At 39.2% G+C, this 19,850-nt stretch overlaps 1 protein-coding gene across 1 annotated transcript in view; it reads right to left on the reverse strand.

The window, feature by feature from the left end:
• MYO1G (myosin IG) overlaps positions 1-15,963 on the reverse strand; it is a 793,301-nt gene extending 777,338 nt beyond the window's left edge. Inside the window, exon 1 of the mRNA XM_053713702.1 lies at positions 15,815-15,963. Coding sequence (XP_053569677.1) covers positions 15,815-15,909 — 95 coding nt within the window. The 5' untranslated portion in view covers positions 15,910-15,963. The remainder of the gene's footprint in view (positions 1-15,814) is intronic.
• Between the last annotated feature and the right edge of the window lie 3,887 nt (positions 15,964-19,850).

A 19,850-nucleotide genomic window follows, 5' to 3' on the forward strand; every position in this document is an offset into this window, starting at 1 on the left:
TAATTATATTATAGCTATTTTAGGATTTATATTTATTTTACAGGTAACTTTGTATTTATTTTAACCAGGTACAATAGCTATTAAATAGTTAAGAACTATTTAATAGCTAAAATAGTTAAAATAATTACAAATTTACCTCTAAAAGAAATCCTAACCTAAGTTACAATTAAACCTAACACTAGACTATCAATAAATTAATTAAATAAACTACCTACAATTATCTACAATTAACCTAACACTACACTATCAATAAATTAATTAAATACAATTGCTACAAATAAATACAATTAAATAAACTAGCTAAAGTACAAAAAATAAAAAAGAACTAAGTTACAAAAAATAAAAAAATATTTACAAACATAAGAAAAATATTACAACAATTTTAAACTAATTACACCTACTCTAAGCCCCCTAATAAAATAACAAAGCCCCCCAAAATAAAAAAATGCCCTACCCTATTCTAAATTACTAAAGTTCAAAGCTCTTTTACCTTACCAGCCCTGAACAGGGCCCTTTGCGGGGCATGCCCCAAGAAATTCAGCTCTTTTGCCTGTAAAAAAACACATACAATACCCCCCCCCCAACATTACAACCCACCACCCACATACCCCTAATCTAACCCAAACCCCCCTTAAATAAACCTAACACTAAGCCCCTGAAGATCATCCTACCTTGTCTTCACCTCACCGGGTATCACACCGATCCGTCCAGAAGAGCTCCTCCGATGTCCTGATCCAAGCCCAAGTGGGGGGCTGAAGAGGTCCATGATCCGGCTGAAGTCTTCATCCAAGCGGGGCAGAAGAGGTCTTCCATCCGATTGAAGTCTTCATCCAAGCGGCATCCATCCGGAGCGAAGCGGCAGCATCCTGAAGACCTCCACCGCGGAACATCCATCCTGGCCGACGACTGAACGACGAATGACGGTTCCTTTAAATGACGTCATCCAAGATGGCGTCCCTCGAATTCCGATTGGCTGATAGGATTCTATCAGCCAATCGGAATTAAGGTAGGAATATTCTGATTGGCTGATGGAATCAGCCAATCAGAATCAAGTTCAATCCGATTGGCTGATCCGATCAGCCAATCAAATTGAGCTTGCATTCTATTGGCTGTTCCGATCAGCCAATAGAATGCGAGCTCAATCTGATTGGCTGATTGGATCAGCCAATCGGATAAAACTTGATTCTGATTGGCTGATTTCATCAGCCAATCAGAATATTCCTACCTTAATTCCGATTGGCTGATAGAATCCTATCAGCCAATCGGAATTCGAGGGACGCCATCTTGGATGACGACATTTAAAGGAACCGTCATTCGTCGTTCAGTCGTCGGCCAGGATGGATGTTCCGCGGTGGAGGTCTTCAGGATGCTGCCGCTTCGCTCCGGATGGATGCCGCTTGGATGAAGACTTCAATCGGATGGAAGACCTCTTCTGCCCCGCTTGGATGAAGACTTCAGCCGGATCATGGACCTCTTCAGCCCCCCGCTTGGGCTTGGATCAGGACATCGGAGGAGCTCTTCTGGACGGATCGGTGTGATACCCGGTGAGGTGAAGACAAGGTAGGATGATCTTCAGGGGCTTAGTGTTAGGTTTATTTAAGGGGGGTTTGGGTTAGATTAGGGGTATGTGGGTGGTGGGTTGTAATGTTGGGGGGCTTGGGTATTGTATTTTTTTTTTTACAGGCAAAAGAGCTGTATTTCTTGGGGCATGCCCCGCAAAGGGCCCTGTTCAGGGCTGGTAAGGTAAAAGAGCTTTGAACTTTAGTAATTTAGAATAGGGTAGGGCATTTTTTTATTTTGGGGGGCTTTGTTATTTTATTAGGGGGCTTAGAGTAGGTGTAATTAGTTTAAAATTGTTGTAATATTTTTCTTATGTTTGTAAATATTTTTTTATTTTTTGTAACTTAGTTCTTTTTTATTTTTTGTACTTTAGCCAGTTTATTTAATTGTATTTATTTGTAGCAATTGTATTTAATTAATTTATTGATAGTGTAGTGTTAGGTTAATTGTAGGTAATTGTAGGTAGTTTATTTAATTAATTTATTCATAGTCTAGTGTTAGGTTTAATTGTAACTTAGGTTAGAATTTCTTTTACAGGTAAATTTGTAATTATTTTAACTATTTTAGCTATTAAATAGTTCTTAACTATTTAATAGCTATTGTACCTGGTTAAAATAAATACAAAGTTACCTGTAAAATAAATATAAATCCTAAAATAGCTATAATATAATTATAATTTATATTGTAGCTATATTATGATTTATTTTACAGGTAAGTATTTAGCTTTAAATAGGAATAATTTATTTAATAAGAGTTAATTAATTTCGTTAGATTTAAACTATATTTAACTTAGGGGGGTGTTAGGGTTAGACTTAGCTTTAGGGGTTAATACATTTATTAGAATAGCGGTGAGCTCCAGTCAGCAGATTAGGGGTTAATGTTTGAAGTTAGGTGTCGGCGATGTTAGGGAGGGCAGATTAGGGGTTAATACTATTTATGATAGGGTTAGTGAGGCGGATTAGTGGTTAATAACTTTATTATAGTAGCGCTCAGGTCCGGTCGGCAGATTAGGGGTTAATAAGTGTAGGCAGGTGGAGGCGACGTTGTGGGGGGCAGATTAGGGGTTAATAAATATAATATAGGGGTCGGCGATGTTAGGGCAGCAGATTAGGGGTACATAAGGATAATGTAATAGCGGCGGTTTACGGAGCGGCAGATTAGGGGTTAATAATAATATGCAGGGGTCAGCGATAGCGGGGGCGGCAGATTAGGGGTTAATAAGTGTAAGGTTAGGGGTGTTTAGACTCGGGGTACATGTTAGAGTGTTAAGTGCAGACGTAGGAAGGGTTACCGCATAGCAAACAATGGGGCTGCGTTAGGAGCTGAACGCGGCTTTTTTGCAGGTGTTTGGTTTTTTTTCAGCTCAAACAGCCCCATTGTTTCCTATGGGGGAATCGTGCACGAGCACGTTTTTGAGGCTGGCTGCGTCCGTAAGCAACTCTGGTATCGAGAGTTGAAGCTGCGTTAAAAATGCTCTACGCTCCTTTTTTGGAGCCTAACGCAGCCTTTATGTGGTCTCTCAATACCAGAGTTATTTTTATGGTGCGGCCAGAAAAAAGCCGGCGTTAGTTTTTCGGGTCGTTACCGACAAAACTCCAAATCTAGCCGTTAGTGACTTTTGTTATTTGACCTTGGCTTGCCTTTTGGATTTTGCATCTGTATTCTGATTTTCTACTGTTTTCCCTGACTGTCCGACTTTGTATTCTCTAATTTCTTAACTGAGTATAGTGACTTTGTAGTTCTGTACTTAGTTATTTCCCTACACAGTTGCTGCTGATTTCTGCATCTCAAGTGTCCTACAGCCTTATTACCATAGATGTCTCTGTTCCCATGAGATCTGCATTAAAGTTACCAAACTTTTACCAAGATATATTTTCCTTTGCTATTTAGTAGGATTTATTTATAGCTACTATTAGTGCTTATTTGTTCTTTTGCTTGCAGACACTGATTAAAGTTCTAGAGAGTTCATCTATTGATCTCATTGCTCTCTTACAGCTAACTCCTCCTTGGTTACTGTGTTTGAATTGCAGTGTCCCAGTAAGGATTTGTGGTAAGTTGGGCCTCATTGGGTCATTGATTCAAGCTTGTTCTATGCTGGGATAACAGTATTCCAACTGATGTTGGCAAAGACGCGGGCGCAGCCATAAAACAGGTTTACTGTTCGTTACAACCACAAAATGATAGTTTTTGTGTCTGTTTCAGAGTTTAAAAACAAACAAGGCAAATTTGCTTAGCAAAATATTCTGAAGCCATACAAAGGATATGATAACCATTATTTTTTTTTCTTTCATGATTCAAATTTTTTTATCAGATTTTGTTCTGGTACCCTTGTTGAAGAGTAGGTAGGCTTAGGAGTGTGCACAGTTTTGAAGCACAAAATGGCATTAGGTTTTACAAAAATACTTTTAACAATAATATACATTTGCAAGAGCACTAAATGGCAGTAGTGTTTGCTGCCATATAGGGCTCCAGACAGGTAGAAGCTACTTATCTAAGAATGCTTTTCAACAAAGAATACCATGAGAATGAAGTTTTAAAAAGGTTTCCAATTTACTTCTAATATGAAATTGACTTCACGTCTGGAGCACTATATGACTTTTTACAACGTTATACACTTTTGAGCACTAGATGTCAGCACTGCTCAGTAAATAACATTGTTTAAAGACATTGTTCCAAAACTGCTTTACTTCCTCATCGAAGCTTATTTGAATGATTTCACATGGTTGGTTTCTCATGAAACTGAGCTGTTTCCCACTTATGATCTTGTTTTCTCTGACTGCATACTTTGTCAGGATTTACCATCACTAAAAATAAATTGTAGTTTCATTCATAACTTACTAAAAGAAAGGCAAAAAACTCACCCTTTCTGTGCCGCAGTAGATCGCAAAAATCATGGCCTCTGGTCGTCCATGGCACAGCGCTCTTCTTCAATGAGGTGACGTTTCCACCTCTAAAGCGATAGCCATGCGTGTCAACTGACATCCTATCATGGCTATTGGTTTAAAGGTGGAAACGTCACCTCATTGGTAAAGAGCATTGTGCCGTGGGCAGCCGGAGGCACTGATTTTTGCGATCTACTGCGGCGCAGACAGGGTGAGTTTAGCACCATTTTTTTAGTAAGTCATAAATGAAACTACAATTTATTTACCATCACTTTAAGTTGCTCTCTGCCTCTTCTGAGCATGAGCAAAACAGACTTACTGTTTCTCTAGTATTTACTAAACACTAAACCAGCTAAAGTTACTCTAGAATATTGTTTCTCAAACGCGGTCCTCAGTACCCCCAACAGGCCAGGTTTTCATTATAGCGGAGAAGGTTAGTAACCATGGTGTTAGTGATCAGCTGATTACTTCACCGGTGCACTGGTTCAGCTATCATGAAAACCTGGCCTGTTGGGGGTACTTGAGGACCGCGGTTGAGAAACACTGCTGTAGAAGATTAATGACATCAAGCTAGATAAGCCTTTCTGTAGAGACCCCAGCTCCCTTGTAGGGCTGTGACAGGAAGTATTTGACACTGCACAAAATAAAAGGTCAAATCCTTTTAAACATTATGAAAAGTATCTATTGCAATGATTTCTATTAAGTATAACCCACTTCTTGGTGCTTTTTTTTATTACAACAATGAAACAGACTGTTTTATATTTCTTTAAGAACCTCCTAACTAGCTCTGATTGTAATGAATACTGATTACCTTCATTCTGTTGCATATTTGAAATTTTAATAAATTTGAAATTTAAATAAGATTTTTGTGTATGTTTTCAGCTATTGAATATAAGGGACTGTAATTCATTCATTAATTGATTATTTAATAAGTTTGACAAAATGGTCACTGATTAGTTACAGATAGAAGTTTGAGTGTTGTAATATTTGGAATTGGAGAATGTGACTATTTTAAAATGTTAAAGACATTCATTGAGTTATAGTTCATAAATGTGTTGGTAGACTTCTTAGACATTTGATCACTGTTTATTACCTATACAAATTATATACTATTTTATTCTATAGCCATTTTATTTGATAAAAATGATCAGCTATAAATGAGAAGATACCATTTCACGGTTTAGTTATGTTACAGTGATTTGTTCTTTATGTAATAAACAAGCAGGAATAAAATAGAAAAACATAAAAAATGACATTCACTATAAAACTACACAAACGTCTAATTTCAGAAGTGGATGACAACTCATTTCACATATTATTACCCTAACCAGGCATAGGATAAAGGAAACACAAATTACAATTGCAATCAAAATTATTCAACCCCCATTGTAAATCAGGTTTATTGTCAAACTTTACAGACTGTCAGCTTTTTGCAATGAACAAATTTAAATAGCTCAACACAATCAATACAAGTGTTTTCCCCAAATTCAACTGAAATTGCAACTTTTAATGAATTCTGCAGTCTCAAAATTATTTAACCCCCTGAATAAAATCCCTCACAACAGCGCAAATATGCAAAACATGTGTTGTCTCAAGCACACCTGATTTAACTAATCAAGGGCTTCATTAGTTGCACCGGGTGTGCTTAAAGGGACATTAAACCCAATTTTTTTCTTTCATGATTTAGAAAGAGCATGCAGTTTTAAACAACTTTCTAATTTACTTCTATTATCTAATTTGCTTCATTCTCTTGATATTCTTTGCTGAAAAGCATATCTAGATAGGCTCCGTAGCTGCTGATTGGTTGCTGCACATAGATGCCTGATGTGATTGGCTCTCCCACGTGCATTGTTCTTTTTTCAACAAAGGATATCTAAGAATGTAAGCAAATTAGATAATAGAAGTAAATTGGAAAGTTGTTTAAAATTGTATTCTCTATCTGAATCATGAAAGAAAAATGTGGGTTTAGTGTCCCTTTAAGCTAGAACCCATGAAATACCTGAACTGGCAAGGGGTTTGTTGAGTGTCACGTTTGACTGCATGTTAGAAATATGAAATGGTCAAAAGAATGGTCCAGAAAGTTAAGAGAAGAGTTCAACAAGATACAAAAAGATAGCAAAGGCACTGAATGTTCCTAGAGACACAGTTGAATACATAGTTCGCAAGTTCAAAGTTAAAGGAACAGTGGTTATGCTACCTGGACGGGGCAGATAAAAGATTTCTGAGAAGGCAGGTTGAGAAAAACCCTTGAGTGACTGCAAAAGACCTGCAGCAAGACTTGGTGGAAACGGGCACTGAGGTTTCAGTTTGCACAGTAAGGCGCATACTAAACGCAGAAGGTTTCCTTTGCAGAACTCTAAGACATACATCACTACTGACCCAAAAGCACAAGAAAAGTCGGCTGCAATATGCTCAAAATCATATACTGTAAATAAGCCACAGAAGTTTTGGGATTCTGTTGTGTGGAGTGAAGAAACAAAACTAGAACTTTTCGGCCCGATGGATCAGCGGTCTGAAGGAAGAAGAATGAAGCATACGCTGAAAAGAACACTCTGCCTACAGTTAAGCATGGTGGTGACTCTGTGATGCTTTGGGGCTGCTTTGCATCCTCTGGCACTGGAAACCTGCAGCGTGTGGAAGGCAAGATGGATCAATTGATGGATTCATTAAAGTATCAGGAAATCCTAGGAGAAAACGTCATGCCGTCTGTGAGGAAGCTTAAGCTTGGGCATCATTGGACCTTCCAACAGGACAATGATCCCAAGCATACCTCAAATTCCACCAAGGCTTGGTTTCAGAAGAATTCCTGGATGACTCTACAGTGGCCATCACAGTCACCTGACTTGAACCTCATAGAAAATCTCTGGTGGGATTTGCAGAATCAAAAAAAGATAATGGTAATTGACTGCGCCCGGATTAGTAAACAAGCTCACTATAAAGGGACCTCCTAACAAAGGTCCCGACTAACTACGTGAGAAAAGGAACAGAATAGGAGCGCCAAGGGCTGAAGTTTACTATCATTTGGGATTTGAAGAAGGCAGTTGCAGCACGCAAACCCAAGAATATTACTGAACTGTCTGGAGGCCATTGCTCATGAGGAATGGACTAAGATTCCTAAGGAACGCTGCTAGAAGCTGGTGTCTGGCTATGCATCTTGTTTGAAGCAGGTCGTAACAGAAAAAGGGTGCTCTACTAAGTACTAAAGATGCTTGCAGAATTGATTAAAAGTTGCATTTTCATATGAATTTGGGGAAACCACTTGAAGCATTCGTTGTGCTGAGCTATTTCAATTGCTTTTGTTTGATTTGTTCATTGCTAAAAGCTGAGTCTGTAAATTTTTACAATAAACCTGATATGCAATGGGGGTTGAATAGATTTTGATTGCAACTGTAATTGCACCAATACAATACCCCATACAGACCTTCCATGGAATTCAACCATTTCTATGCTCACTCACTTCTCCCATTTAATAGGATACTTACACATTTTTTATTACTCAGAACCCAAACACCATCATCTGCTATTGGTACTGTCAGGTGATTGCTTGTATATTCGTGATCACATGACATTTATAGGGACATGAAACCCTTTGTGCGGCTCAGATTATAGGCTCCATAACAGATTCTGCCATCTGCATAGAGAGGAATGATGAGCCTAGTGGTTTCTCAAGAAATTACATATGGGGAAGAACATCCCACCAGTAATTTGTGGGCTGGGCTGCAATGGGTGGGTGGGACCAGACATGTGGTGCATGGGATTAGGACTTGTTGTTGGCTGAACCAGCCGTGGAGATCAAGCAGGGATTGGTCAGAATAATGGTGGGAAATTGAGGAATGACCACCATTGGATGATGCCAGTTAATGGTGATGTAATATAGTGGGGAGGGATATCTTCTCCTTGAAGCAAATTAGATAATAGAAGTACATTGGAAAGTTGTTTAAAATTCTATGTTCTATCTGAATCATGGATTTCATGTCCTTTTAAACACTTTAAATTGTAATATAACTTTATATAGTAAAAAAAAAAACTTTGCCATAAACTTTCATTATTTATTTTGTCCCCTTTTCTGGTAATATAAAGTGATGGATGTCGATTAAAACTAGGGCTTCCTTTCTAATCTCTTCAGCTGAGGTCAATTATGGACAAAGTGTAAAAACAATGACAGTGCAATATAGCAATGTAAAGGCCAATTTAATCCCAGATAAATAAATTGACTTCAACATTGGTATATTCCACAACACAGTCATTATTTTTTAATTGTATCTGTCTTTAATTGTCCTCAGTAGGAGGGGAAACCTAGGTTTCAACATGGCACTGGTCATTACGTTATAGAAACAAAAGTACTTTATAGAAACAAAAACTTTACACTTATCTTTAATATTTTAACAACTATTATAATTTTTTAAAATAAATTTCATATTGTTCTCAGGCTACTCTTTGCTTTTATGGCATTTTTATATTTAGCACTTGTTATATCACAAGCATATTTTATTCAGAAACGAAGATAATGGATGTTACACAGCATATTATTTGACCAGTGGAGCTAAAGCAGTTATACATTATAGGTTCCAAACTGGTTCCTGTTCTGACATCATTAACTCTCTGATGATTATGCAATCAAACTTCAGGAAATTCACTTATTAACCCTTTGCATGTTATACAAAGCAGCAGAGCTTATCATAGCAAAAAAAAAAGCATCTCACATCTGGAAGAAAACAATATGCCCCTAGAAATGCTAAATTGCATCCTGCGCTTGATAACCCTGAAACATGCTACATAGTAAGTGCTCAATTAGTGCAAAAGCAAGAAGATAAACACACAAAAGGGGCTTTTCAAGAGATATATCCCTGGACTGCAAACTACTAACAAAACACAGTGCTTAATAGTTAACACTCTGCAGATATTAAAACATGCTTTGATGTAATTTATAACTGTATTTATTAAATATTTTATATTTTCTGTATTTCCCTAAAGCAGTGCTTTCCAAACTGTGTGTCCTGACACGTTAGTGTGTCGGCGGCAGTGTGTAGGTGTGTCCTGACACGTTAGTGTGTCGGCGGCAGTGTGTAGGTGTGTCCTGACACGTTAGTGTGTCGGCGGCAGTGTGTAGGTGTGTCCTGACACGTTAGTGTGTCGGCGGCAGTGTGTAGGTGTGTCCTGACACGTTAGTGTGTCGGCGGCAGTGTGTAGGTGTGTCCTGACATGTTAGTGTGTCGGCGGCAGTGTGTAGGTGTGTCCTGACACGTTAGTGTGTCGGCGGCAGTGCGTAGCTGTGTCCCTGCTACACAATTTTATTTTATTTATTTTTTTGTTTGTTTCCGACTTTCCTCCTGCCTGCTCTGCATATCACATGGTTGACACATGATTGATAACTAGTGGGTCACAGATCATCTTAACTTATTGGAGCAGCTCAGTGGGAACTGAAACTATTCCCATTGGCGGCTTTGATGGCACATTGGCTCCTAACTGCACGTGTAGTCTCCTCAATCGGCTCGTGACTGCATGTATAGTCTCCTCAATCGGCTCGTGACTGCATGTGTAGTAATTGAGTGGGACAGCTGCTTGATGATGAAATGTGAGTGTCTTTATCTAATATTCCACTAAATATTCAGGAAACAGTGTTCATCCCATCAACCTCATAAATCCCATTAAAATAGTAAGTAGCTATTGGTGTTATTAAACTTATTTTTAATTCTTGCACATACATACTGTTCCTTTTGTTATTATATAAATGTATGTATGTGTCCTTATCTCTTTAAACCATTTACATTAGTTTAACCTCCTGTTTGCTAGTACAACTGAATTACTGTGTCGCAAAATGATGTAGGTCTAAAAAGTGTGTCGCCAACATGAAAAGTTTGGAAAGCTCTGCCCTAAAGGGACATATAAGTACAAAAATAAAATTATGCAATGTTCTAGAGTATTTTTAAAGGGACAGTCAACACCAAAATTGTTATTGTTTAAATAGATAGACAACGCCTTTACTACCCACCCCCCAGATTTGTACAGCCATCATTGTTATATTAATATAATTTATAACATTTAAACATTTACATTTCTGCCTGTTTCTAACCCACTACAGACAGCCTCTTATCACATGCTTTTTTATTTGCTGCTAGTTCATGTGGGCCATATAGACAACATTATGCTCATGCCCGTGAAGTTGTGGCTGACACTGCACTAATTGGCTAAAATTCAAGTCAAAAGATAATAAATAAAAAGCCATGTCATCAGGTGGTTGTCAAAAGAGGCTTAGATACAAGGAGTTGGCTGTCCCTTTAATTGCAGCAATTCACTACTGGGAGTTGCTGAACACATCTAGTGAGGCAATGACAAGAGACATACATGTATAACCACAAATCACCAGTTAGCTCCTAGTAGTGTGTATTGCCTACCTATGTATGCTTTTTAACAAAAGACACCAAGAGAACAGAATACATTTGATAACCAAAATACTTTAAAAGGTTTCTTTTTCATGCTCTTTCTGAACTATGAAACCTTTATTTTGAACATTATTTTTTGAACATTATTTTAGTCTTATAATAGTTACTGGAAGACATTATCACTATTGTAATTAATATGCTGAGCTTTAGATGTGCCTCGTATTACATCACTGTGTCTGTACTATACACTGAGTGATATCTCTGATCTGTGCACCACACCCAGCTGCACAGCAGCCCCCGATACAATGCAGTAACTGATGGAGATGCAGCATTGTGCAAACTCCACATCTAAGCTGAACAACTTTATCTGGTTCCCATATTACAAGTGATCTTACATCATATGTTTTCTTTATTAAGAGTAACTTTCACAACAAAGTATAATGAAGTGACAAGGTCACTGTATAGTAAGGTCTGCAGTAGCAAAGCAATACAGCAGATTGCAGGGTATTGCCAACTGTCCCTATTTCCCCAGGAAAGTCCAGTTCTTGACCTCCTGTCTCATGGTATAATTGTCCTGAGGATCTGTCCCATGGTATAATTGTCCTGGGAATCTGTCCCATGGTATAATTGTCCTGAGGATCTGTCCCATGGTATAATTGTCCTGAGGATCTGTCCCATGGTATAATTGTCCTGGGAATCTGTTCCATGGTATCATTGTCCTGAGGATCTGTCCCATGGTATAATTGTCCTGGGAATCTGTCCCATGGTATAATTGTCCTGGGAATCTGTTCAATGGTATCATTGTCCTGAGGATCTGTCCCATGGTATAATTGTCCTGAGGATCTGTCCCATGGTATAATTGTCCTGGGAATCTGTTCCATGGTATCATTGTCCTGAGGATCTGTCCCATGGTATAATTGTCCTGAGGATCTGTCCCATGGTATAATTGTCCTGAGGATCTATCCCATGGTATAATTGTCTTGGGGATCTGTCCCATTTTATAATATTTGTCCTGGGAATCTGTTCCATGGTATAATTGTCCTAACAATCTGTCCCATGGTATAATTGTCCTGGGAATCTGTCCCATTGTATAATATTTGTCCTGGGAATCTGTCCCATGGTATAATTGTCCTGGGAATCTGTTCCATGGTATAATTGTCCTGAGGATCTATCCCGTGGTATAATTAATTGTCCTAGGAATCTGTCCCATTTTATAATATTTGTCATGGGAATCTGTCCCATGGTATAATTGTCCTGAGGATCTATCCCGTGGTATAATTGTCCTAGGAATCTGTCCCATTTTATAATATTTGTCCTGGGAATCTGTCCCATGGTATAATTGTCCTGGGAATCTGTTCCATGGTATAATTGTCCTGGGAATCTGTCCCATTTTATAATATTTGTCCTGGGAATCCGTCCCATGGTATAATTGTCCTGGGAATCTGTCCCATGGTATAATTGTCCTGGGAATCTGTCCCATGGTATAATTGTCCTAGGAATCTGTCAAATGGTATAAAAGCCCTAGGAATCTGTCCCATTGTATAATATTTGTCCTGGGAATCTGTTCAATGGTATAATTGTACAGCAAACAGTCCCATGTAATTTCTCCAGATTCGAACACTGCCCCCAATCTTTGCGCTGTGCGCTCAGTGAACCTTACAAACAATTCCTCCGGGAATAAGGGATACACGCTAATAGTGCCTAGGAAAGCGGAAGCTCCACCAAAACCTCCAGATATGAATAGAAAAGGTATAGAACATATCCTCCCACTCAAAAAGAAAAGATTCACCGATGAAAATAAAGCTTCGTTTTAATCAGTGGATCTCTTCTTTTTGAGTGTGAGCATACGTTCTATACCTTTCCCATGGTATAATTGTCCTGGGAATCTGTCTCATGGTATAATTCTCCTAGGAATCTGTCCCATGGTATAATTCTCCTAGGAATCTGTCCCATGGTATAATTGTCCTGGGAATCTGTCCCATGGTATAATTGTCCTGGGAATCTGTCACATGGTATAATTCTCCTAGGAATCTGTCCCATGGTATAATTGTCCTGGGAATCTGTCCCATGGTATAATTGTCCTAGGAATCTGTCCCATGGTATAATTGTCCTGGGAATCTGTCACATGGTATAATTCTCCTAGGAATCTGTCCCATGGTATAATTGTCCTGGAAATCTGTCCCATGGTATAATTGTCCTAGGAATCTGTCCCATGGTATAATTGAAAAGAGGTAGAACTAGAAAGAGGTAGACTATCACTGTTAACATTTTGTTATTCACTCTCTCAGAAACTTTGCATTCAAATGCAAAAATGACAAGATGACCACGTGCTCCTGGCTGAGGCTGGCTCTCTTTTTGCAGCTATTTTGCCTGCAGCAGAGAAGAGGCGCTCTGATGGTGTTGAGGTGCCTGAGATGCATAAGTAAGGTTTTGCCAATATCACTAAGGTGAGATATTTATCTTTGTTAGCTCCACCAATGCAAAGGGCCTCTTAACAAAGTAAGCCTGAACTTCATTCTAACATAAAAATATCTTGAATATTTATATGCAATGATAAATAACAAGCTATAAAGGTTAGGGAAAAAATATCTAATCCGCTCTTAAAATAAGAGATATATACTTATAGAGGTTGAATTTGGTACATATTACAATTAATTAAAAATATAAAAAAACAAGAAAAGTCAAAAGCGCTAAGGACTATACCTGTATATCAATAACAGGACAAAGCCTTACACATTTATCTATACAGTACATATAATCGGGAGCCCCTGGGAGTTCGAAGTAACGGGAAGGGGACTTGACCGTAGGAGGAATTAGGCCTAGTGTGTGATTGGTTGGAGATTGTAAAGGGGCGGGCTTAGCACGCGCTGTTACGCTTTTAAGGAAAGAGTGGGAGAATCTGTCATCAGATTATTTACCAAACTTATGTGGAAAGTGCTCCCTCCCCCCCCCCTAATTTTTGTTTTCCTTCCTTGTTTGTGTACGTCGCAGCAAGGCGGGGGTGCTAGTTCCCAGACAAATATGGTAAGCAATATGGCCAAGTGATTTGGAGGATTTTAAGTAGTTGCCTCTCCATGGGGTGAGCGGGCAACTGGTTTTATAGGGGCAAGGGGTTCCCTATTAAAGTGTATGTGTCCTTGGACGGACTCAACGGGGATATAGTTGAGTCCAGTTTTTGAATAACGGCCATCTTGTTTTGTGGGTTTGGGAACTAGCACCGCTGTGGGGAATTTACAGTTTGTTTGATTTGGAATGTTATTTATGAACATCAGGTATGTTCTGTTAAATGTTTGAAATATTTATTATACAATATTTAACTTATGTTATTAATAAAATGGCTGCGGCCAATTTTTATACCAAAGTTGTGTGTAACTCTTATTTATAGCAATTAAGTTATTTAATAAATGTTATAAGGTTTGGCCGGGGGATTGACGACTTTAAAGGTCAAGTAATAGCAAGCGATCCAATAATTGTGCAAACAGATAATAATGCAATTCAAATAACAAAACCCATCAATCTAGGACTAGGTGTAAATAACAAGCTCAGCACTATATCATGCAAAGCATAGTCCCAAATCACCTGATTTAATATAAATAATCATAATGATGACTCCTATTTTATTTATGGGTTGCACATAAGTCAGGAGTAGCTGTAAACTTATACTGTTCTGAAAAAGTGAGAAGTAAATGTCTGTAGACGTCCTTTAGGCTAAGGGCATAACCATAAAACACTACACCATGTGCAGGAGTTCATCGTAATTAAGCAGCTGGTGCAGGGCACAGACCAACTAATTGCAAACCAACTAATAGATTATGAGATTCATTGACAACTATTTTCATAATCGATCATATTGATTAGTTGTTGCAGCTCTACATGCTGATAAGCTTTTCATGAGGTATAAAATGTATATAAATTTAACTTTAGAGTCCTGGAGATTTTGTTGCAGTTTTCACCTCACTTATGGTGATGTAAAATATATCATTTTTATCTAGATGCCATAACAATGTTAAACAAGAGTTTGGTGCATGTATCTTCATTTAGATCAAGATGAAGTACTCATTGTTAAAGAGATATGAAACACACATTTTTTCTTCAAAGGTTCAACAGACAGAGCATAGATTTCTAAACAACTTTCCAATTTACTGCCATTATAAATTTAGCTTCATTCTCTTAGGGCCAGATTTAACAAAGTCCGGCAGACAGGGGAGTACATCTCTTTACCCCTGTTCACCCCGTATTGTGTCCCTGTATTTATCATTGCAAACTATGGCTGGAATGTTACGCTGCCCCCTGCTGGCGGGCAATCGTGCGCGAGCAAGGGCTGTCAATCTCCTTGGTCAGAAAAGCCTGGGGGGGATTGAGAAACGTCACATAACAGGTAATGACTGCGGTTTCTTAACTCTCGGCTGCAAGTTTGCTCATGCGAGCCTGCTGCACGATCTTTTGATAAATCTGGTCCTTAGAGTCCTTTGTTGAAGGTGCAGCAATACGCTACTGGGAGCTAGTTGAACACATTTCTAAGCCAATGGCAATGTGCAGCCACCAATCAACAGTTAGCTCCCAGCTTCTGAGCCTATTTAGGTATGATTTTAAACAAATTATACCAGGAGAACTAAGTAAATTAGATAATAGAAGTAAATTGCAAAGTTGTTTAAAATGGCATGTTCTATCTGAATCCCAAAATACAAATTTTGGGTTTCATGACCCTTTAAGCACTACAGGGCAGCAGTGTTTTGTCAACAATGTATAACTTATAAAAAAGTTCTGCCATATCATGCACGCTCCTGAGCCCACTCAGGTGTGCTTTAAACAAAGGATACCAAGAGAACAAGCAAATTTGATGATACATTGGAAAGTATTTTATATGGAAAGTGGACATTTGATATTTCATGTCCCTGCAACATTTATTTCTGAGTGCTAACATCACACCTCTGCACCTATATATCTGTCAGCATGGGCGCAGACCCAGAGCCAGGGAGTCCAACTTACCTTAGTCTCAAATTGGCCATAAAATCCTCCATGGTCACCTCATCGAGGAGCACAAAATCTGCCTTCCCAAACTCCAGGCTTTCTTGCTCTGCCATATTTTCTGTGTTTTTTTCACCTCACACCAGAAATAGAAGAGTAGAGATGACTGAAAGGGCAGGCGAACCAAGAAAGCGCCTGCTGCCTAGTAATAAGTACATAACAAACTGAGTGTGAGGAGTTTCAAAACTCATAGCCGGTCTTTGGCTTCCTGTTGAGGTTTTGGGTTGGGAGTGACTGAGCTGTCAGAGAGGTAGGGGGAGGGACGCTGTATCACTGAGCTGACTACATCTCATAGTAAAGGCAATGGCTTCTGGCCAGCGATGTACGCTATAGGTAGTTACCGGCTATCTAGCAGGTTGTGGCACTGCATCCTCTTTTGTTTTGTAAATATTAGGGAACTGTAAGTTGCTGTAGTTATTGGTTTTATTAGAAGCTAAAAGGGACATAGGAGTCAAAATTAAACCTTCATGAAAAACTAATAAAAATGTTCTAATAGACTTCTGTTAGTAAATGTAATTCTTTCTTTGTTATCCAGTTGAAAATGACCTCCTTTCCATAAGAGTATACGTGTTCTCAGGAGTGTGCACGTGTCTTAAGCACTATTTAGCAAAAATCTGTATACATATAATGCGTCTTGGTTTTAACAAAGTAAAAGTGCTATTGGAGAGAAATCAAACCCTTTGCAGTGAGGCCTATAGTATGGGGTACTTTCAAATGTAAAACAGGTGTGTCCATCCTTTACTGGTTTTGTAAAGAAAAAAATGCATTCATTAAATTGTGGTTACTTTTTTTTATTTAGGCTATTTAAAAGTGTAAAAAACAAAATTTATGCTTACCTGATAAATTTCTTTCTCTTGTGGTGTATCCAGTCCACGGGTTCATCCATTACTTGTGGGATATTCTCCTTCCCAACAGGAAGTTGCAAGAGGACACCCACAGCAGAGCTGTCTATATAGCTCCTCCCCTAACTGCCACCCCCAGTCATTCGACCAAAGACAAGCAAGAAAAAAGGAGAAACTATAGGGTGCAGTGGTGACTGTAGTTTAAACATAAAAAACACCTGCCTTAAAATGACAGGGCGGGCCGTGGACTGGATACACCACAAGAGAAAGAAATTTATCAGGTAAGCATACATTTTGTTTTCTCTTGTAAGGTGTATCCAGTCCACGGGTTCATCCATTACTTGTGGGATACCAATACCAAAGCTTTAGGACACGGATGAAGGGAGGGACAAGGCAGGAACTTAAACGGAAGGCACCACTGCCTGCAAGACCTTTCTCCCAAAAATAGCCTCAGAGGAAGCAAAAGTATCAAATTTGTAGAATTTAGAAAAAGTATGAAGCGAAGACCAAGTCGCCGCCTTACAAATCTATTCAACAGAGGCCTCATTTTTAAAAGCCCATGTGGAAGCTACCGCTCTAGTGGAATGAGCTGTAATTCTTTCAGGAGGCTGCTGGCCAGCAGTCTCATAAGCTAAACGGATTATGCTTCTCAGCCAAAAAGAAAGAGAAGATGCCGAAGCCTTTTGGCCTCTCCTCTGTCCAGAGTAGACAACAAACAATGCAGATGTTTGACGAAAATTCTTAGTAGCTTGTAAATAAAACTTTAAAGCACGAACCACTTCAAGATTGTGTAATAGACGTTCCTTCTTTGAAGAAGGATTAGGACAGTGACGGAACTACAATCTCCTGATTGATATTCTTATTAGATACCACCTTAGGAAGAAATCCAGGTTTGGTACGCAACACTACCTTATCTATGGAATATCAGATAAGGGGAATCACACTGTAAGGCAGATAACTCTGAAACTCTTCGAGCCGAAGAGATAGCTACCAAAAACAGAACTTTCCAAGATAAAAGCTTGATATCTATGGAATGCAGAGGTTCAAACCGAACCCCTTGAAGAACTTTAAGAACTAAATTTAAACTCCATGGCGGAGCAACAGGTTTAAACACAGGCTTGATTCTAACTAAAGCCTGACAAAACGCCTGAACGTCTGGAACATCTGCCAGACGCTTGTGCAGAAGAATAGACAGAGCAGAAATCTATCCCTTTAAGGAACTAGCTGACAATCCCTTCTCCAATCCTTCTTGGAGAAAAGATAATATCCTAGGAATCCTGACTTTACTCCATGAGTAACCCTTGGATTCACACCAATGAAGATATTTACACCATATCTTATGATAGATTTTCCTTGTGACAGGCTTTCGAGCCTGAATTAAGGTATCAATGACTGACTCGGAGAAACCATGTTTTGATAAAATCAAGCGTTCAATCTCCAAGCAGTCAGCCGCAGAGAAATTAGATTTGGATGTTTGAATGGACCTTGGAGTAGAAGGTCCTGCCTCAGCGGCAGAGTCCATGGTGGAAGGGATGACATGTCCACCAGATCTGCATACCAAGTCCTGCGTGGCCACGCAGGTGCTATCAAAATCACCGAAGCTCTCTCCTGCTTGATCTTGGCAATCAGACGAGGGAGGAGAGGAAATGGTGGGAACACATAAGCCAGGCTGAAGGACCAGGGCACTGCTAGAGCATCTATCAGCGTAACAGGGAAGCTTGGCATTCTGACGAGACGCCATCAGATCCACTTCTGGTTTGCCCCATAGTTGAATCAGCTGGGCAAATACCTCCGGATGGAGCTCCCACTCCCCCGGATGAAAAGTCTGCCGACTTAGAAAATCCGCCTCCCAGTTCTCTACTCCTGGGATATGGATAGCTGAGAGATGGCAAGAGTGAACCTCTGCCCATAGAATTATCTTTGAAACCTCCAACATTGCCAGGGGGCTTCTTGTCCCCCCTGATGGTTGATATAGGCTACAGTCAGGGCCGCCACTAGAAATTTTGGGGCCCCTGACTTAACCATTGATCAGGGCCCCCCCCCCCCTTCCTTTGACATGTGCAATTTTTGACCAAGTGACTAAAACGTATATACACTCTAGCAGACACGCAAAGAAACACACTCAGACACAGACACCCAAACAGAAACTCAGCACTTGTTTATATTGACCTGACAAGTAATGAGGTAAACTACAGTTTTGTAAAAAAAAAAAAAAAAAGAGATTTAGAAAACAAAATATGGAGTTCTGATTATCTTTTCGTAAAGGAAGATGCCAACTAAATGATGACAACAGCATGTTAAATGGTAGATTGGGGACTTCCGGAAAGGTCTCATTAGTCTCAGAGTCTGTAGAAAGATGTGAATAATCAGTAGTAAGGTCCACACACACACAAACTCAAATACAAACTTGCACATACACCCAAGGAAACCCTGACAGAGACAGCCTAAAAAAACACACAAAGACATACACACACATAACAAACTCAAATTTGCACATACACCCAAGGAAACAGAGACAGCCTCAGAAAACACACAAAGACATACATACACACGCCCACAGAAAACACACAAAGACGTACACACACATAGAGACAACCACATAAAACACAGAAAGACATACACACCCTCACTGAGACACCCACAGAAAACACACACCCTCACAGAGACATCCACAGAAAAAAGACATACATACACATACACACACCCTCAGAAACATCCACAGAAAACACAGACATACACACCCACCCTCACAGAGGCATCCAGAGAAAATACACAAAGACAAACATACACACACCCTCACATAGACACCCATAGAAAAAGCACAAAGACATATGCACACACCCTCACAGACATCCACAGAAAATTCACAAAGACATACACACCCACCCTCACAGAGAGACCCACAGAAAAAAATACATACACACTCATAGAGATACAAACCAAAGCACAAAGACATAAACACAGACACCAACAGAAACACTCACAGGAGGAAACATTTATGCACCTCGCATCCCCTAAATAAACAGTGTGTGACATGCATGATAAAAAAAATTGCAGAAATTAAGAGATCACTTTTTAAAGAATCATATTTGTAAATGTGCAAACAAAAATAATTCTGTGAATTCAAAACTGTACATTAATGATCTGGGTAGATG

This window comes from Bombina bombina, chromosome 5 (assembly GCF_027579735.1).
Source record: "Bombina bombina isolate aBomBom1 chromosome 5, aBomBom1.pri, whole genome shotgun sequence".
Classification (NCBI taxonomy): Eukaryota; Metazoa; Chordata; class Amphibia; order Anura; family Bombinatoridae; genus Bombina; species Bombina bombina.